The sequence below is a fragment of the Neomonachus schauinslandi genome, chromosome 6, assembly GCF_002201575.2.
Source record: "Neomonachus schauinslandi chromosome 6, ASM220157v2, whole genome shotgun sequence".
Taxonomy (NCBI): domain Eukaryota; kingdom Metazoa; phylum Chordata; class Mammalia; order Carnivora; family Phocidae; genus Neomonachus; species Neomonachus schauinslandi.
The window spans coordinates 52,871,688-52,892,702 of record NC_058408.1 but is presented as its reverse complement, the minus strand read 5'-3'; the positions used below and the strand labels follow the sequence as shown (position 1 = coordinate 52,892,702).

The 21,015-nt window shown below is 39.0% G+C and overlaps 1 protein-coding gene and 1 non-coding gene across 2 annotated transcripts in view; one reads left to right on the top strand and one right to left on the bottom strand.

Annotated features, from left to right (window-relative positions):
- Positions 1-21,015, bottom strand: part of SLC9C2 (solute carrier family 9 member C2 (putative)) — a 100,629-nt gene that overhangs the window by 60,010 nt on the left and 19,604 nt on the right. The window contains exons 7-10 of the mRNA XM_021682868.1: positions 17,419-17,518; positions 14,945-15,088; positions 11,830-11,998; positions 1,978-2,059 (exon numbers count right to left, since the gene is read on the bottom strand). Coding sequence (XP_021538543.1) covers positions 1,978-2,059; positions 11,830-11,998; positions 14,945-15,088; positions 17,419-17,518 — 495 coding nt within the window. The remainder of the gene's footprint in view (positions 1-1,977; positions 2,060-11,829; positions 11,999-14,944; positions 15,089-17,418; positions 17,519-21,015) is intronic.
- LOC123325160 lies at positions 9,131-9,237 on the top strand. Its single transcript, XR_006540268.1, has one exon. It is a non-coding gene; the product is annotated as a U6 spliceosomal RNA (small nuclear RNA).

The following is a 21,015-nucleotide window of genomic DNA, read 5'->3' as shown; positions in this document are numbered from 1 at the left end:
ACGTAGTATTTCTAGAAAGGATGAGCATGGATTCTGAGGGGAGAGAGATCTTATCATATACTTCTGTTTTATAATGAAAATTTTTTAGGTTTAACTACTACAATAAAAAAAGTTGGGGGGGGGGGGCGCCTGGGTGGCTCAGTTGGCTAAGCATCCAACTCTTGATTTTAGCTCAGGCCATGATCTTGGGGTCTTGAGATCGAGCCCCACATCAGGCTCCATGCTGAGTGTGAAGCCTGCTTGGGATTCTCTCTACCTCTGCCCCTGCCCCTTGCTCTCACAACACACGCTCTCTCTCAAAAATAAATAAATAAATAAATATATATATATATATATATATATATATCTTTTTTTAATTTTGTAAGGGAAGAAATAGAAAAAATATTACCATGACATTAAAACCTCTGGTTGACCTTGCCTTTGAGAGTCAGAATGAGAGGAATCACAAGAAAAGAAGCATGGGAGAAATCCAGATGTTATATCCTAAGCAAAGAGAATGGAGTGGGTCTGGATTCCTGGGAGTCAAAGGAATTGGTGTGAAGGGGAGTGTGAGAAAGTCTTCAAAGATCAAATTAACTTTACTCATGCTCCAGTATAGGCTTTTGATGACAAAGTATACCTTTCTACTGAGAAAAAGAACAAATCCATAACTGGGGAAAAGGAGAGCTACCAAAAATCTGCCCCATTTCCTAACTCAGTTTACATACTGGAGCCCTTGGGTTTGAGGTGGGCAATAACAGGAAGTTCTGCTATAGTTTTCGTGGGGTCAGTTTTAAAAATGGGCATGACTGTGAAAGGACACAAGCAGGGAGTTGATGTCTCTCATGGGTAGGAGAGGGTAAATTCACCAGGCTATTTCCTTGTTTAGAAGAACTCTCCTTCAACATCATCCTTCCATTGACCTCTAATTAGGTCCATGCTTTCCAAGAAACTTTCTTACTACTAGTTTTGTTTATCAAGGGAATTGGTATTTAGAGATAAACACCCTGAATAATGATCACAATTATTTCAGACATAGAAATAAATCATCCTCATTGTAAATTAATAAATTGATTTTCTGCTTTATCCACATTTTCCTGTGAGTGCAGTAAATCTCCAGCATTCTAATCAATTCTAGATACACTGAAAGAATCACGCACCAGCAGAGCTAAAGACCAGGCCATGGGATAGTGAATGATACTAAGGCCCTATTCTAAGACTTCGTGTAATCCCACTCCACCTTCTCCATCCCTGCTTGACTGTACTGCCACCAATGATCTTATCCTAGATTTCTCTATTGACCATGTGTCTCTGTGTGATTTTCTCATATTTATGCATTTTATTATCACTGGCCTCCAATGTCTTCTGAAATAGGCAACTGTGGCACAGCCTACTGACTGTCTCCCAATATCCATTTTCCCCTTCTTCTTTTACAACTGAATCTCCAGGTTTTGGCTGAGCACATGGCCAACCAGATAGGGATAATATTTCACAGCTTCTTTTACTCATGAATGACCATGTGACCAAATTCTGGCCGATGGAATGTAAGTGGTAATGATACATACAATTTCTAGATTGTGCCCTTAAAAGTAAGCTGCTTACCCTCCATTGCCACCCATCTCCCCATTTCCCCTCTCTAGTTGGTTGGATTGAAGATACAGTGGTAGTGAGCCAGCTTCCACCCTGCAGACAAGAACAACACCCCAGGGACTGGAGGAGAAATAAAAGAGAAGCAGAACCATCCCACTCTTTTGGACATTTTGATGGAGAGGAAAAGAAAGTCCTCTATCTTATTTTAGCCACTGTGAATGTGGTTTCTGTTAAACTGGCTGAACCAATATCCCAATTAATACAGCATCTATAAATAATGAATGAAAGAAAATGAATGATTTCATAATCAATTCCTTGAGCTCCATAAGAAATGTCCCCATGACCCCCAACAATAATCTATTTGCATTATTTTCCCCAGTTAATTAATGAAAGATAGATATAGTTTACCTAGTGTCCTGGCTGAATGAGTCATCATGTATGAATTTATTCCCATAGTCATTAGTGATATTACCTGTACATACAATATAAACTAAAAAATAAAATACACAGTTAGAACCAAAAAAATGAATAAGTTCTCCAAAGGGAATCATTGTTCAACCACCACCAACAAAATTCTATCTTAATCCACATTTTTTAATCCTGCTTCTGATAAGTAAATTGGGGCAGAAGGGTTGTTTTGTGGACACTGCTTGAATATAATACACTGGAGCAGATATTAGTTTTCAATGTGAATGAGAAAAGAGTTTGTAATTTCTGGGAGGGATAAGAACACTGATCAAAGAGCTCCCCACCCTTGCTGCTTTCAGCAGCAGCCTTGCAAAGCCAGCAAAGTGGTAGGCATCCCTGCAGGGCTGGGGAGAAAGCCCACAACCGCAGGCAGTGGTGACCACAGCGGGGATGGGAAAGGGTATCTGCCACCAGCATTTACTAAAGCTGCTCAGGAGGCTCTGAAGAAACCTGCAGAAACCATGGTGGGGTCTTGAGAGGCACTGTGCAGAAGTAAAAACAACCGCTTTTGCAGGTCTTGGCCCTGCCACTTATTAGCCATGTGATTTGGGGTCAGTTGACTTAATCATTCTGAGCCTCAATGTCCTTCACTAGAAACTGGAGTTAATAGCAATATGTCCTTTGGAGAGTGTTTCCCAAATTTGACTAATAACACTAGGCACCTGAAGTTCTTCTAAAAGATACCAACTTCTGGTTTTCTTCCCTGAAGATTCTGATTGTGTAGGTCTGGGGTGGCGATAAAGGGATTGGTGTAACATCACATAGATTTGGGAAATACTGTAAGGGATAATCAAATGTTAGTTAACATTTTGTTGACTTGATTTTAGGCTGATTCCTTGCACAAAAGAAAATTGAAGGAGCTCAGATGTTGGTTATGATACTTTTCCTTTGGGCCATGAAAGGACCCAAAATCTCTACAAAACCACAGGTTGGTTTGAACTCCAAATTAATTCCCGCATGATGTCTATAGATAAAAAGTGCAAATCCTCAGGAAAGATGGTAAGGAATATAATACTCCATTTTAAAAAGAACTTCTTTTGGGAGTTAGGGTACCTGAGTTCTTTCCCTAACATGCTATTCTCTTTGTTTTGATTTCTCTACATGCAAGATGGAGAGGGTGATAACTGATCCCCCAAAGAAATTTTTATATTTTTATATTGTACTGCTGGGGTCTTTTGGAACAGAAGCAAAATGACAAAGAGAAAACCCTGGGCTGGAAATCAGCCAATATCAAGAAACTCTGTACATCTACCTGCAGATTAAATTTTCTTGGGAGGTGGGCAGGTGTTCTTAATTCACATTATTTGAGTGGCTTTTCTCCCTCCAACAGCAGGTTTGGAATTCATATGCATCTGACTTGGAGATGGTGGGGGTGTCCTGGGGATTTCTAGCAACTTTTAGCAACTTCTCCAGCTAGCTCACACAGTATTGTCACAAATGACAAGGGGCTCTAACACTGTCAGCAGATGCACTGGGCTCTTTGGGTCTTCCCTGGAGCTCAGTATCACAGGTATTGCCACCACCAGATTGCCCAGAAATCCACCAGCTAGCCTATGAAGAAAAGGCTTTGAGGGAGAGTAAGTAACATTTATTGAGCATTTGCTAAGTGGCAGGTATTTTACTAAGTATCATCTCAATCCTCAACTGGAAACTGAGGTTCCACAAATCTGGGAAACTTGCCCAAGGTCACCCAGCCTGTGACGGTGGAACCAGGATTCGATCCCAAGTCCATCTGATTCCCACACCATTAACCACTACTTGACTGTTGGTCCCTTTCATACTGTCAACATAAACAAACTTTCCTTTGAAAGTCCCTTTCTACTTAAAAGAACACATTTTTCAAATCTAATTTTTAAAATGGTTAACTTTGGGAGAAGGGAGAGAAGTTGGTGAAGGAGTAGGATGACCCTAGGCTCATCTTGTCCCCACAAACATAACTAGATAACTATCAAATCACTCTAAATACCCCCAGAAATCAACCTGAAGACTGAAAGAACAAACTCCACAACTAAAGGAAGAGAAGAAGCCACATCAAGGAAGATAGGAAGTACAGAGAGGTGGTTTGGGGGAGAAAGAGATTGTAAGTGCTGTGGAGGAGAGGGAGCCCTGGTCATGGAGAAAGGTGAGAGAGAGAGGCACTTGGGGGAATGCACAAGGAGAATACTTCCCTAAAGTCATTGGCTGGGAAAATGAGAGGGGCTACAAGTGGGACTTAAAGACGAGTTTTAAAGTCCAGCCGGCTTGGCTGGGATAGAGCCCTGAGGGAGCTGCCTTACTCCTGGAGAGAAGACAGACAGACAACCTGGGGGCAGATGCCATGGAAATAGCATCTGAAGAATGCCTGGGGCACAGAGCAGGGAGATAATTCACTCTTCTTGGAGCCTTACCTGAGAGGCAGGATTCACACCTCTCTCTGGAGACAAAGGAGCTAGCAGGTGCCATTTCCCTCCCCTGCCCCTCAGCATAAACACAGAGCCACCTTCAGGAGGCAGCACAGTGCCCACAGTGGCTGCCTAACCTGCTTATGCCAGTCCCAGCCCCCTGCGCTCTGGCACACCTGCCCTCCATCAAGCCTGCCTCTCTCCCAACACAGCCAGTCCCTTCCTCAGAAGGCCAGCAGAAGTCCCTGCCCTCAACATGTCTCCTGACCAGAGTTCTGCAGGGGTACAGTTCTAGTGGAAGTAGTATCAGGTCTCATTTAACAAGCAGACCAGAGCACACCTAGATGAAACTCACTACACTCTGGCCAAGTGCCCACTGCAGGCAAGGAGAGCCTCTGCAGACAACTGGTCTGAAGGATACAGCAGCCTTTTAAAACACAACAGCAGAGTGCACACAACACACACCAGAGACACTCTCTGAAGTGCCAGACCCTGGACACTCTATGACCTCTTCTTCAGAAAGCCATTACTCTCAGGAGCAAGAAACATAACTGGCTTTTCTGACACAGAGAAGAAAGCAGAGGCTTAGACAAAATATCAAGATGGAGGAATTCATCCCACATGAAAGAACAAGATAAGGTCACAGCCGGAGATCTAAGTGAAACAGATATAAGTAACATGCCTGATAGAGAATTTAAAGCAACAATCATAAAGATACTCACTGGGCTTGGAAAAAGAATAGAAGATTTCAGGGATACTCTTACCACAGAGATAATAGAGTTAAAAAGGAATCTGTCAGAAATGAAAAATGCAATAATTGAGACCGGAAACAGGCTTGAAGCAATGAACACAGGCTGAAAAAGGCAGAGGAAAAAAAGAGTGATATAGAAGACAAAATAATGGATAATAAGGAAACTGAACAAAAGAGAGAAAGAATTATGGAACATGAGACTAGACTTAGGGAACTGAGTGACTCCATCAAAAGTACTAACATTCGTATTATAGAAGAAGAGCGGGGGGGAGAAAATTTATTTGAAAAAATAATAACAGAAAACTTACCTACTCTGGGGAAGGAAACAAACATCCAGATCCAGGAGGCACAGAGAATTCCCATCAAAATCAACCAAAGCAGGCCAACATCAAGACATATTGTAATTAAATTTGCAAAATATAGTGATTTAAAAAAGTCTTGAAAGCAGCAAGACAAAAGAAGTCCTTAACTTACAAGGGAAGACCCATAGGCTAACTGCAGATTTCTCAACAAAAACATGGCAAGCCAGAAGGGAGTGGTATGACCTATTCAAAGTGCTGAATGGGAAAAATGTGCAGCCAAGAATATTCTATCCAGCAAGGCTATCATTCAGAAGAGGAGAGAAAAAGAGTTTCCCAGACAAACAAGAACTAAAGGAGTTTGTGACCACTAAACCAGCCCTGCGAGAAATATTAAAGGGGACTCTTTGAGTGGAAAGACCAAAAGTGACAAAGACAAGAAAGGAACAGAGAACATCTCCAGAAACAATGACAAAACAAGTAATAAAATGGCACTAAGTACATATCTATCAATAATTACTCTGAATGTAAATGGACTAAATTCTCCAATCAAAAGACATAGGGTATTAGAATGGATAAAAAAAAAACAAGACCCATCTATACGCTGCCTACAAGAGTCTCATTTTAGATCTAAGGTCACTTGCAGATTGGAAGTGAGGGGGTGGAGAAACATTTATCATGCAAATGGACATCAAAAGAAAGCCAGAGTAGCAATATCACTAGTCAGAGGCCTTAACAATGTTCCTTTGGAGATGCCCCACTTTCTTGTTTTTGTCTTTGTTTTTTTTATTGTGACCTTGTCAAAAGTCACCAGTCCAAGATGGTAGAACTTTTGGAATTGTCCTACCAAGGCCTGCAAAGGTGAAATCTTCGTAGTATCCATCTTTTGGGGCTTTCTAGATTTTAGGTTAAGAAAGCCACTTGAGATATACTCTTCTATCTTGCCTCCTGTATCCTCAAAACTAGTACCTAATCAGAAAGACTGCCTGCTTCTGGGCTTGCATTGCCCTCTGAATCTAAAACTAACTTTTTTCAGGTGGATTAAAAAATATTTACACAATAATCTCCATTAATATCTTTGGAGGGAAACAGAAGGAATCTTTTTCTAAGATGTCAGGGCTTTTCCTCTCAGCCTCTGAACCTGGGGAAAGTACCTGAGATTCCTTCCTACCCTGGGGTGAGGAGAATAGCCTTTAATAAAGTTGATAGGAAACACTGAGTATGGAGCTGTGAGGATAATCACTTCAAAACTGCCTGCATCTATGGTGAAGAAAGGAAGAGCTGTCGTTGGTGATTAGGATTATGAATGGAGAGTCATTTTAAACCTTCTGGGGAACAATGGATTTCACAGGGCATTGTTTCTATAACACTTAAATCCTTGTTAATTATCCCACAAAGAAAGCTCTCTGGTGACTCAGAGGCTAGGAGTTGGCCCAGTTGCGGGTAGAGGGTAGAAGGCTGCAGCCAGGAAGCTTGAAGGGCTGTGGGGAAAGGGTGAGATGTTCTGAGACCTGGGGCCAACTTCATTCTGGGCTTGACTGTTTGTGTGTTCAGTTTGGCTCTGGGCTGGATTCTGGGGAGAGATGGGTTTGCTGTTCAGAGGGCATGAGGTTCTGCCTTAGACTAAATGATGCTTATAGTTGTGACTCTTTTCTACTATGCTGTGCTGAAGTGATGGAGACTAGGCTGTGTTACAAATAAATCATTTTTTGTTGTTTTTGTTAAATATATATATATATATATCAGACAAACTAAAATTTAAAATAAAAAGAGATGAAGAAGGGCACTCTATAATAATAAAAAGGATAATACAACAAGAAGATCTAATGATTGTAATTATTTATGCACCCAACATGGGAGCACCCAAATATATAAAACAATAATACATAAAGGAACTAATTGATAATAATACAATAATAGTAGGGAACTTTAACACCCCATGTACATCAATTCACACATCATCTAAACAGAAAATCAACAAGGAAACAATAGCTTTGGATGACACACTGGACCAGATGGACTTAACAGATATATTCAGAACATTCCATCCTAAATCAGCAGAATACACATTCTGTTCAAATGCACATGGGACAGTCTCCAGAATAGATCACATACTAAGCCACAAATCAGAACTCAACAAGTACAAAAAGACTGAGATCATACCATGCATATTTTCTGACCACAATGCTATGAAACTTAAAGTCAACCACAAGAAAAAATTTGGAAATACCACAAATACACAGAGGTTAAACAACATGCTACTAAACAATGAATGGGTCAACCAGGAAATTAAAGAATAAATTTAAAACTACATGTAAATAAATGAAAATGAAAACAACAGTCCCAAACCTCTGGGATGCAGCAAAAGTGGTCACAAGAGGGAAGTATATAGCAATACAGGCCTTCCTCAGGAAGCAAGAAAAATCTCAAATAAACAACCTAACCTTACACCCAAAGAAACTAGAGAAAGAACAACAAATGAAGATAAAGCCAGCAGAAGAAGGAAATAATAAAGATTAGAACAGAAATAAATGATATAGAACCTTAAAAAAAACACAATAGAATAGATCAATGAAACCAGGAGCTGGTTCTTTGAAAAAATTAATAAAATTGATAAACCCCTAGCCAGACTTATCAAAAAGAAAAGAGAAAGAACCCAAATAAACAAAATCACAAATGAGAGAGAAGAAATAACAACCAACACCACAGAAATACAATTATGAGAGAAGATTATGAAAAACTATATGCCAACAAATTGGACAACCTGAACAAAAAAAGGATAAATTCCTAGACACATATAAACTACCAAAACTGAAACCAGCAGAAATAGAAAACTTGAACAGACTGATAACCAGCAAAGAAACTGAATCAGTTATAAAAAAATCTCCCAACAAACAGAAATCCAGGGCCAGACGGCTTCACAGATGAATTCTACCAAACATTTAAAGAAGAGTTAATACCTATTCTTAAACTATTCCAAAAAGTAAAAAAGGAAAGAAAGCTTCCAAATTTATTCTATGAGGCCAGCATTACCCTGATACCAAAACTCAGAAAAAGACTCCCCTAAAAAAGAAAACTACAGGCCAATACCCCTGATGAACATGGATACAAAGATTCTCAATAAAATACTAGCAAACTGAATCCAACAGTACACTGAAAGAATCATTCACCAGGATCAAGTGGTATTTATGCCTGGGCTGCAAGAGTGGTTCAATACTCACAAATCAATCAATGTGATACACCACATTAACAAAAAAAAGAAGGATAAGAACCATATGACCCTTTCAATAGATGCAGAAAAAGCATTTGACAAAGGACAACATCCATTCATGATAAAAACCCTCAAGAAAGTAGAGTTAGAGGGAACATACCTCAATGTAATAAAGGCCATATATGAAGAACCCACAGGTAACATCATACTAATGGGGAAAAAGTGAGAGCTTTTCTCCTAAGGTCAGGAATAAGACAAGGATGTCCACTCTCACCACTGTTATTCAACATAGTACTGGAAGTGCTAGCTACAGCAGTTGGAAAACAAAAAGAAATAAAAAGCATCCAAATCAGCAAGGAAGAAGTCAAACTTTCACTATTTGCAGATGACATGATACTCTATATAGAAAACCCAATGGGTCCACCAAAAAATTGCTACAACTGATACACGAGTTCTTGCTTCGGCAGCACATATACTAAAATCGGAACGATACAGAGAATATTGGCATGGCCCCTGAACAGGGATGACATGCAAATTTGTGAAGCATTCCTTATTTTTAAGACAATTATCATATGGTTTCACTCATATGTAGAATATAAGGAATAGCACAGAGCATCATAGGGACAGGGAGGGAAAACTGAATGGGAAGAAATTAGAGAGGGAGACAAACCATGAGAAACTCTTGACTCCGGGAAACAAACTGAGGGTTGCAGAAAGGGAGGTGGGTGAGGGGATGGGGTAACTGGGTGATGGGCAAAGGAGAGCACATGATATGATGAGCGCTGGGTGTTATACAAAACTAATGAATCATTGAACATTACATCAAAAACTAATGATGGGGGCGCCTGGGTGGCTCAGTTGGTTAAGCGACTGCCTTCGGCTCAGGTCATGATCCTGGAGTCCCGGGATCGAGTCCAGGGATCGAGTCCCGCATCGGGCTCCCTGCTTGGCAGGGAGTCTGCTCCTCCCTCTGACCCTCCTCCCTCTCATGCTCTCTGTCTCTCATTCTCTCTCTCGCAAATAAATTAAAAAAAAAAAAAAAAAAAAACTAATGATGTATTATATGTTGGCTAATTGAATTTAAATTTTAAAAATAAAAATAAAAAAAAAGAACTGCTACATGAATTCCGTAAAGTCACAAGATACAAAAACAACATATAGAAATCTGTTGCACTTCTATACACCAATAATGAAGCAGCAGAAAGACAAATTATAGAATCAATCCCATTTACAATTGCACCAAAAACTCTAAGATACTTAGGAATAAACTTAGCCAAACAGGAGAAAGACCAGTACTCTGAAAACTATAAAACACTGATGAAAGAAATTGAAGAGGACACAAAGAAATGGAAAGATATTCCATGTTCATAGATTAGAAGAACAAATATTAACGTCTATACCACCCAAAGCCATTTACACATTTAATGCAATCCCTATCAAAGTAACACCAGCATTTTTCACAGAGCTAGAACAAACAATCCTAAAATTTGTATGGAACTACAAAAGACCCCAAATAGCCAAAGCAACCTTGAAAAAGAAAAGCAAAGCTGGAGGCATCACAATTCTGGAGTACAGGTTATATTACAAAGCTATAATGATCAAAACTAGCACAAAAATAGACACATAAATCAATAGAACACAATAGAAAACCCAGAAATGAACCCACAACTATAGGGTCAATTAATCTTTGGCAAAGCAGGAATGAATATTCCAGGGGAAAAGACAGTCTTTTCAACAAATAGTGTTGGGAAAACTGGACAGCAACATGCAAAAGAATGAAACTGGACCACCTTCTTATACCATACACAAAAATAACTTCAGAATGGATGAAAGACCTAAATATGAGACAGGAAACCACTAGAATCCTAGAGGAGAATATAGGCACTAACCTCTTTGACATCAGCCATAGCAACTTCTTTCTAGGTATGTCTCTGGAGGCAAAGAAAACAAAAGCAAAAATAAACAATTGGGACTTCATCAAAATAAAAAGCTACTGCACAGGGAAGGAAGCAATCAACAAAACTAAAAGGCAGCCTATGTGGGAGGGATGGGGGAAGATATTTGCAAATGACATCTCTGATAAAGGGTTAGTATCCAAAATATATAAAGAATGTATACAACTCAACACCCCCAAGAAACAAATAATCCAAAAAATGGGTAAAAGACACAGATAGACATTTTTCCAAAGCACACATAGAGCTGGCCAATAGACACATGAAACGATGCTCCATACCACTAATTATCAGGGAAATACAAATCTAAACTATAATGAGGTATCACCTCACACCTGCCAGAATGGCCTTAAATCAAAAGCACCAGAAGTAACAGGTGTTGGTGAGGATATGGAAAGAGGGGAACCCTCCTGCACTGTTGGTGGGAAGGCAAACTGGTGCAGCCACTACGGAAAACAGTATGGAGTTTCCTCAAAAGGCTGAAAATAGACCTACCCTATGATCCAGCAATTGTACTACCAGGCATTTACCCAAAAAACACTAAAATACCAATTCAAAGGGATACATGGACCCCGATGTTTATAGCAGCATTATCTACAATAGCCAAACTATGGAAATAGCCCAAGTGTCCATCGACTGATAAATGGATGAAGAAGGTGTGGTGGGTACACACACACACATACACACATATAATGGAATATTCCTCAGCCATCAAAAAAGAATGAAATCTTGCCATTTGCAACAACATGGATAGAGCTAGAGAGTATAATGCTAAGTGAAGTAAGTCAGTCAGAGAAACATAAATACCATATGATTTCACTCATATGTGGAATTTAAAAAACAAAATGAACAAAGAGGCAGAAAAAAAGAGAGAGAGGGAGGCAAACCAAGAAACAGACTCTTAACTATAGAGAACAAACTGATGGTTACCAGAGGGGAAGATGGGTGGGGGGATGGGTGAAATAGGTGATGGGGATTAAGGAGGGCACTTGATGTGATGATAACCGGGTATTGTATGTAAATATTGAATCACTAAATTGTACACCTGAAATTAATATTACACTGTATGTTAACTAACTGGAATTTAAATTAAAAAATTTTAAAAATGGTTAACTTTATTATTGGGTACTATGATAAGTACTACAAAATAAATAAAAATGAATAAGTATGAATAATTATGAGATACGATTTTTCCTACCAATTGCGGTGACTCTATTTTTTGTCCAGCCAGATTATGAATATCAGGAGCCAAGAGTAAGCTAAAAGCTCCTTTAATTCCAGACCACGCTATAACAATTCCCCATTTCCAATTATATTCATAATTCGCATGCATCAGGATGGGGCTCACTAACACAATAGTAAGCAACCTGTGGCGAGAAAAAATTTTATTAATCACACCTGAGGTATCAATGTTATTCATGGCTGAATACTAAATTTCATGTAAAACTTTTTCAGGAAAGAGAAAATAATCAGTTTATTGACAAGTTGTTCAAACTTTCTGGAACAAACCAAATCTACTGTCTAAATTTTGCATATAATACTCAAATCTTGAAAAACAGTGCTAGAAGTTTTATACAAATATAAGGAATTATCATCAACCTATTGGGCACTATTCGGATTTGGGTAGTAAATTTCTGAAAGAAAGTTCTTCAAATAACATTGACAAGCTCATCTATTCCAGAAATTAGGCCAAGAGGACACGCAGATGATGGCCAAAAAGTAAAATTATTGCAGGCACATTAATAAACTTGGCTTAACCAAATTTTTCTTGAGCTCCTGTGAGAATCACAAACTAAATGTCACATAAGTAACCTCAATTTGTGCGATCATTTTTCTTTTCTTTTCTTTTTAGAGTGGGGAGGAACAGAAGGAGAGGGAGAAAGAGAATCTCAAGCAGGCTCCATGCCCAACACAGAGACTGACGCAAGGCTCGATCTCACAATCCTAAGATCATGACCCAGGCTTTCAAGAGTCAGAGGCTTAACTGATAGAGTCACCCAGGTGCCCCTCCTTTCTTTTTTCTTATTTGAGAATAGTTGACCCACAATGTTAACGATAGTTTCAGGTGTGCAACATATTGATTCGACAACTCTACTCTTTTTTTTTTTTAAAGATTTTATTTATTTATTTGAGAGAGAGAGAAGGAGAGAGAGCACATGAGAGGGGGGAGGGTCAGAGGGAGAAGCAGACTCCCTGCTGAGCAGGGAGCCCGATGCGGGACTCGATCCAGGGACTCCAGGATCATGACCTGAGCCGAAGGCAGTCGCTTAACCAACTGAGCCACCCAGGCGCCCTCGAAACTCTACTCTTAATACTGTGTTCTCCACAAGTGTCTACAGATCATTTTTCTATAAGACCCTGTACCAAAAATTTAGAATCTATCTTTAGGGGATCTGCACCAAAAGAATATCAGTACTGTCCCTCAAGTGAGATTTCAACAGAAATAAAATTGACATGCTCTTAGCCTCAAAAAATATATTGTGTATCAATTGCTCAGCTGGGAATTTCAAAAGACAATTAGAGAATTCCTATCATTGAGAAATCTGCATTTACGATCTGTAATGTATATAATTAATTTGAGCAAACTCCTCTGCTTTGCATTTAAGTCTTTTGCAAAGTAATTCTTACCAACCTTTTCACCCTTACTAAATGATTTTTCTCTGAAATACCATTGAGTCCTGCCAAAATAGAACAACTCATATCATTTATTGATATCAACAACAGAAAGGCTTTTGTAGAAAAGGCTCTGGAGTCAGTATACCTGGGTTCAAATTGAGGCTGCTTTTCCTAACCATGTAAACTTAAGCAAGTTCTTTAACCTCTCTAAGCCTCAATTTCTTCACCTGTAAAGTGGAGATAGTAAGTGTACTTGCCTCAAAGGATTATTGTGAAGATTCAATTAAATGAGGCAACATTCACAGGACTTAGAATGGTGTTTTGAATGTGGTCAGCACTCAATACATGTTAGCAATAATTTTTATGACCAGGCCTTAGTTTGGCTTCATCCTCTAAAATGTTTTTCTCAACAAGTCTCTTATGAAAAGCCCACCCATACTTTGAGGGTCCCTGAGGATGACTCCTTCCATTGAAGCCTCTCCTCTAAGGAGGTGACACCAACAGTTCACATAAGGTCTCTGGCACTCCCTAGCCATTTGACTTTGGGCAAGGTACTTTGCCTTTGTTGGCCAGTTTCTTCATCCGTGAAATTCTCATCTCCTAGTGTTGTTATGAAGATGAAATGAGACACCAGATGTGTAGCTAGGTCAAACAATGTACAAAAAGCCATTTCTCTTTCTTCATATTCTGTGACCAATCTCAACTTGCACATGAGCTTCCATGGTAGAAAGAAACGTATATTGCACACACATCCTTGTGTGTGAGAGTGACGATCTGAGAGGCGTGCCGTGCCTCCAGAGTCAGCAGAAGCAATGTCGCCTGAGAACATCTTGTAAAGGAAGCTCCCTTGGCCAGGTGTGTCCTCAGTGGAAGCGACACTGTAATGAATTCTTATCAAAAGACACAACTTCTACGAGTGGGCAATGGAGTTCGAGAGAAAACATGTTCATGGGGTCAGGTTTAAACCCCAATTCTGGGGACGCCTGGGTGGCTCAGCTGGTTAAGCATCTGCCTTTGGCTCAGGTCATGATCCCAGGGTCCTGGGATCAAGCCCCGCATTGGGCTCCTGACTCAGTGAAGAGCCTGCTTCTCCCTCTCCCTCTGTCCCTCCCCCTGCTCGTGTTCTCCCTCTCTCTCTCTCTCAAACAAATAAATAAAATCTTTTAAAAAATAATAAATAAACCCCAATTCTGCCCTTCAAGTTGGGTAACTCTAGGCAAGTTTTTAACCTTCCTGGGCTTCATCTGTGAAATGATGCAGTTAACACCTACTTCATAGGGTTGTATTAGTATTAATGGCATAATGTACATGGTAGGTGCTTAATAAATGGCTTTATCATAGCTATGATGATAATAAAGGAGGATGAAAGTCAACAAAAACGTTAAGAGCCATTAATCTGCTCCAGTGTTGCTCAAACTTTAACAAACATGTTGAAAAAGTTTCCTGGGTGGGCCCATGAATGTACATTTCTACCAAGCTCATGGGTCATGATGCTGATGCTGCTGTTCTTGCCCCTTCTCCTTTTCTAGATGAAACTTTGAAGAGTAAACAGACTTTCCCAATCACACAGTAAGCTATTGTCAGGTTTTTTGACTCCACGTCCAGAGCTCTTCTTGCTATAACCCACTGCCTCCCAATTCTAATTCTGGGCTTAAGAACCTAAATCCAGTAAGCAAACTTTAAGATATAATTCCTACCTTACAAAATTCACTGTTGCAAATAAGATGAACATGAAAACCACAGTATGAAATCCTAAATACTTGGTTTCTCCACATCCAATTACAATGCCAAAGAAAGTATATATTAATTGTTGGTATACAGTTGAAAACATTATTAGGAACCTAGGATGAATGGAAAATAAATCACATTTTAAGCAATGGGTTTTTTAAATAGTTGCCTTTTCACAGAAAAGCATGTATCACATACCTATCATTCTTGTCTTAGCAGAGGTCCTTGCCTCCAACACTGTTACAATCAACATTTAAAAAGAATTTTGTTGGAACTAAAATACACCCGGCTCCATATCCTCCAATACTCTCATCACACCATGCCCATGGGCTGCCTCTCATAGGAGAATAGCAAGAGCAAGGCAGGAAAATAAGTCTCTCCATCTCCTCCCCCGATTGGTGGTGTAGCAGTTTTGCTGAGCTTAGCTGGCATCATATCAAACTGTTGGGTGTACCACAGCTAACCCCAGAATCACCTGGTTAACCTTGACTTTTCAACAGTTGACTGGAACACCTCACTGCCCTCTGCAGGATTTCTCCCTTCATGATTTGCTTGAAAGTCCCTTAACCTTGAAAGTCTCTCCTGTCTGCTTTCCCATCTACTGAATTCCTAAAAATCTTATAAGGCTAACTCGAATCCTGTGTTCTTCATGAAACCATCCTAAGCACTCATCATTGGAAGTGATCCTCCTTTAAATCCCTGCAGTGCCAATTGTCTATACCACCATGGTTCGTTAAGCAGACAAGTGAATTAGAATCACCCGTATTGCTTTCCAAATATCTATACACCTGGCTCCACCCCCAAAGAGTCTTACTGAGTAGACCAGAACACAGTGGTTAGGGCTCAGGGCTGTTCTGGTTCCATGTGGTAACACACCTGCACCCAGGCTGGGTTTGACTTCTACAAGCAGATTGCAAGTCCCACCTCCTCTTGGGCCCCTCCACTGGGACTTTCCCTTTCAGCTAACTAGGTGAGTGTGCCTGTTCCACAAACCAGCCTCCTTATAGGTGGGTCTCAAGATCTACATTTGGAAAGCAGCATTAGGAAACCTCATTTTGGCTTCAGAGGGAAGCCATGTTCTCTGAAACAGCACTACCCCAATCAAATAGATGGTCTGATTCTCTATCTGATTCCCATCTCCTGACTCATTAGATTCTGAACTCAGAGAAAGGAAGGGTTTGAGGTCCCCTGCTTAGTTTTCTGAAATTCAGAAATGATGGGATAACTGAGAATACTTTTTCAAATGTCTCCACAGGACCTAAAAAAAATGCCTTACATATAGTAGGATCCCAATAAATCTATAGGGATTCAGATTTACTAGTTTCTTAAATAAACATGCCCACCACTTAACTGTGAGTGCCTTCTGAGAAGGGGACTTATTTACATAGCCCCAAACCTAAGATACAACATCCAGGCCACAGTAGACATTAAGAAAGGATTGGTTGAATAGGTTCAAGAATAAACAATTAAATGAATAGAACGAGTAATATATAATGATGCTGACAGACATCATTATATATGCAACCAGCTCAGCATGACTGAGCTCGGGAAACTGTCCAAATTCAGACAAAAAGTATATATTCTATGAACTATTTATTCCCAAGCTTCTGGATTCTAAAAACCAGTTAAGTGTCATATTCATAGAGATACAAAATTAGAAGAGTTATTATAGTTGCCAATTTTTTTATTTTGCCAAGTGAAATTATTTTTTTTTAAAGTACCATCTTCTATCACTGGGATTTCATAAAAGAAAGAACATTTTAAACACCAAAAAAGTAGACAGGCCATAATTTCAGAACAATGGATAGTCGTCTATGTTTAAAAAATGAATCTTCCTGGGAAAACTCAGGATTATGGCTTCTTGTTTTAACATTTGCTTTCATTTGATCTACACTGAGCTAGGACTTGTGAAGTAATTCTGAAACAATCCTGTAATTTAGCACAGCTCTCAGACAGAACCTATTTCATTTATCTGAGAAGACAAGCAAACGGTTTTCCCTCCATGTAGAGATATTTGTATGGCTCCCTGCATCACCAAATGTAAAGGGCAAGTTAAGAGTTTTGCTGGTGTGGCAACTTTCCGCTACTTTTCTTTTCCAGCTCTTCCCATATTAGGATACTGTCATTCATGGACGTCATGAAGGAAACAAAGGAATGAATTATTTTTTTAATTTCTCACAATCCAAAGTAAATTTTTATCAAGAGTTATGTATAAAAAGATCACAGCCTCTGAGCCACATATACATTATTCATAACAAGAATATCAATCGATGTCAACAATTGTTGGTACCTTAAGTGCTTTCAAATATAACTGGTAATAAAATTCAGAATTAAAAGGTAGACAAACGTTATAAAAGGGGAGTCTTATGTGTCCAAGAAGGCAGAACCACTTAAGCACTAAACTTCTATGATATCTATACCAAGTACACAGTAGGAGACTTACTTAGTAATTATTAACTCAATCCTCGGTTTAAAGCTTAGGGAATCTAAATTCAGTCCTACAGTGACTAACGCAGTCATTCCCGACATTCCCAAAAATTCCACTGGGGAGGAAAAAATGAATAAAATTAGTTGAATTCAAATCTACACACTGAGGTACTTTATCTTGAGTGAAGAATTGGTGAGAGACTTAAGAGTCACATTTCTTGGAAAGTCGCTTCAAGGGATCGGCCTAATCCTATAGATCTGGGGTTGGCACACTTTCTCTGTAAAGGATCACAGAGTAAATATTTAGTCTTTGCAGCCCACACAGTCCATGTCACAACTACGCAACTCAGCTGTTGTAGCAAAAAAGCAGCCACAGAAAGCAGGCCAACAAACGCGTGTCTAGTAAATAATAGATAGACACTGACAGTTGAAGCGCTTTGGAGCAGGGCAGAGCTGGTTACTCTGGGCATGTGACCTCCCTTTTCTCTATTAGCATCCCTGCATCTGTAAAATGGGTATAAAAGAATAATGCTCCACAGAGTTGTTGTGTGGATTCAATTAAATAACATGAAAAGTGCTTGGCACACTTTTAAATCAACGAAGATATGATAGTCACTATTACTATGCCATTGTTTTTATCCATTCACTTTACTGCTTAGTAAATTAATACTGTTTATTTGAATTTTATTTATTTTTTTTATATTTTCACTCTTTTCAGTATTTATTTTATTATTCCTTTGGTTTATCTAATCACTTAAGTCCACTTTAGATTTAGTTTTACCTAGTTATCTAACTGAATTTAATATAAATAACCAAGGAGAGTAAAACCAGGAGTGCTGGGAACTGGGATGATAGGGAAACTGTCTTTTGAAATCTTATTTCCACTTCCCTATAATTAGTATTACTGGATTTTAAAGCTCATCATAGTCTTTCTCAGTAATAGACAGTACTTAGAGACAACATCTGCTATGAGGAAACCAGTAAATAATTTCATTTTAAAACTGATGTCATCTTATTTAGTATAATCCCAATGTTATAGAATTACATGGTATAAAGGCATATATTAACATATGTATGTATGTTTATACGTATTTTTTTAAAGGCTGAGGACATATACCAAAATGTATCCATGGTCTAATTTATAACACAGGTATATAGGTGATTTTTTTTTCTTTTTGACTTTTCAGAATATTTCTAAAGTTCTACAATCAATATGTGTTACTTTTATAATTAGACAACATTTTTACAAAATTACAAAAGCTATTATATTCAATTGTATTTTAAATGTTCCGAAGGGGGATAAAGTCATGGACCATGTAATAAAGGAAGTAATTTTCATCTTTATAAAGCTGAATAGTTAAAAATAGACTTGTACAGTTTTTCTAACTCAATGGAAAAAACCATCACAGAAAATTGATGCTGTAGACAAGTGGCTCTCTCAATCTTTGTCTCTCTCTTCCTCTCTCTGGTTTAGAAAAAGTGAAGGTCCTCCTAAGAGAATCAAAGGGCTTTTTTTTTTTCTAAAAGCAATAGGATTCAAGACTGGATGTTTTCTAACTAAAATATATTCGGATAATGACGGAGGTTTGACATTTATTACCTAGACCAATGATGATAGTGAAGAGACAGTGGAGTGATCAGCGCTGGCACGGGGAGGAAGGGGAGGCATTGTTTATAGAGAGTTTTAAAACAATAAAATTAATGAAAAGTTGTCTACTCTTTGTTATCTCCATTCCCCAGAAATTCTGAATAATGTCAATAAAATACTCCTCTTGCTTGTATAAGCACCTCTCTTGGTATACCTCTGGCCTACACTCTTATAAAACCCACCATGTCTCATGAATTATACATTGACTCTTCAAGGGCCTTTTGTCCCCTCAATCAAATTTTCTTCCATGGGCCAATATATTAATATTTCCAACTGTACTACCCGTCAACCAACAATGTTCCAGAAGCATTGTGTCCTTTGCGAGGCAATGTCTATGCCATTTTGTTTTGTTTTGTTTCATGAAAAAGAATGAATGTGCTGGTGCAAGTGATTTCTTGAGGTCCAGGTTTCATGAATTGAACACAATTGAGACAAAAATGGGAAATTACTACATGCACTCAAAGAGGTGACACTCTAACTTCAATCAGATGCTCCCTGGGCTTAAGCCAGCTGATTGCACGTTCCTTAGTGAGGGAAGAAAACAAAATTAGATAACATGACAGAAATGTAACATTAGAGAAAGTGTGAATTAGAATTTTATCTATGTTTGGCAATGGAATTTCTGGCAATGGAACTTCTCCTGATAACATGTCTGTTACTGACTTCTGCTGTCAGGAACTTATTAAATATAAGAGTAAAGGACTGCCCAAAGTGGCTTGTTTATCCGTGAAGCAGAGGAAAATGCAATGGAGGAGAGAGAAGTACCCGTTTCTCTGCTGTAACAGAGTACCACAAACTATCTTAAACAGCATGAATTTATTGCCTCAGAGTTCTGGAGGCTCGAGGTCCAACATCAAGGCTCCCTCAGCAGTGATTCCTTCTGAGACTAAAAGGAAGGATCTACGCCAGACCTCCCAACCACTGACTGGAAGCATCGTCATCTTTTAGAAAGAAAGTGGAAAGGAACCGGGCGCCTGGGTGGCTCAGTTGGTTAAGCGACTGCCTTCGGCTCAGGTCATGATCCTGGAGTCCTGGGATCGAGCCCCGCATCGGGCTCCCTGCTCAGCAGGGAGTTTGCTTCTCCCTCTGACCCTCCCCCCCCCTCTCATGTTCTCTCTATCTCATTCTCTCTCGCAAATAAATAAATAAAATTAAAAAATAAATAAATAAAAAATAAAGAGACCTTTACTTTAAAAAAAAAAAAAGGTGGAAAGGAACCAACATTTGTAGGCTGCCCTAACTTGAGTCCAGTGGTAGTAAATGTTTAAAACCAGCTCTCTGGAGGTTAAAAAAAAAAATCCCTGATGGGCAGTGTCTGCCAATTTCCATGGCAGTAAATACTCCCAATAGGGCGAATTTCAAATGATGCCACCTGCACAGAGTTGTGAAGAGATGTGTGCAATCAGCTCTTACAAGGTGGTAAGCTCTATCTCCAACACATCCGCATAAGCAAGTCACATAACACACATTATCTCATTAGTGCCAGCAATACCCCTATAAATTAGGTGTTACTATATCACTTTCATAGATGAGGAAACTAACTAAAGCTTAGAGAGGATAAGTAATATTCCAAGGTCAAAAAGCTAATAAATTGTGAAGTTGGGGTCTGAATTGAAACCTGCCTAACTCCAAAGTTCTTTGAGAATTAGTATCAGTTTATTCGACCAACATGTCTTAAATTACTTTCAGGCATATGGGAAGCACTGGGCCTGGGGGAACACAGAAAAGAGAATAAATAAAAACTTGAAGAGACAGCCTCCACCTCAAGGAACTCATGATCTAGTGGAAGAAATGGAAATAATTAGTTTTTTGTTTAAAATCTTTTTCTTCACACATTTAAGGCATCCATAAAGGTTCACAGGGAGAAAAGGAAAGAAAGAAACGAAAGAAAGAAAGGAAAGAAAGAAAGAAAGAAAGAAAGAAAGAAAGAAAGAAAGAAAGAAAGAAAGAAAGAAAGAAAGAAAG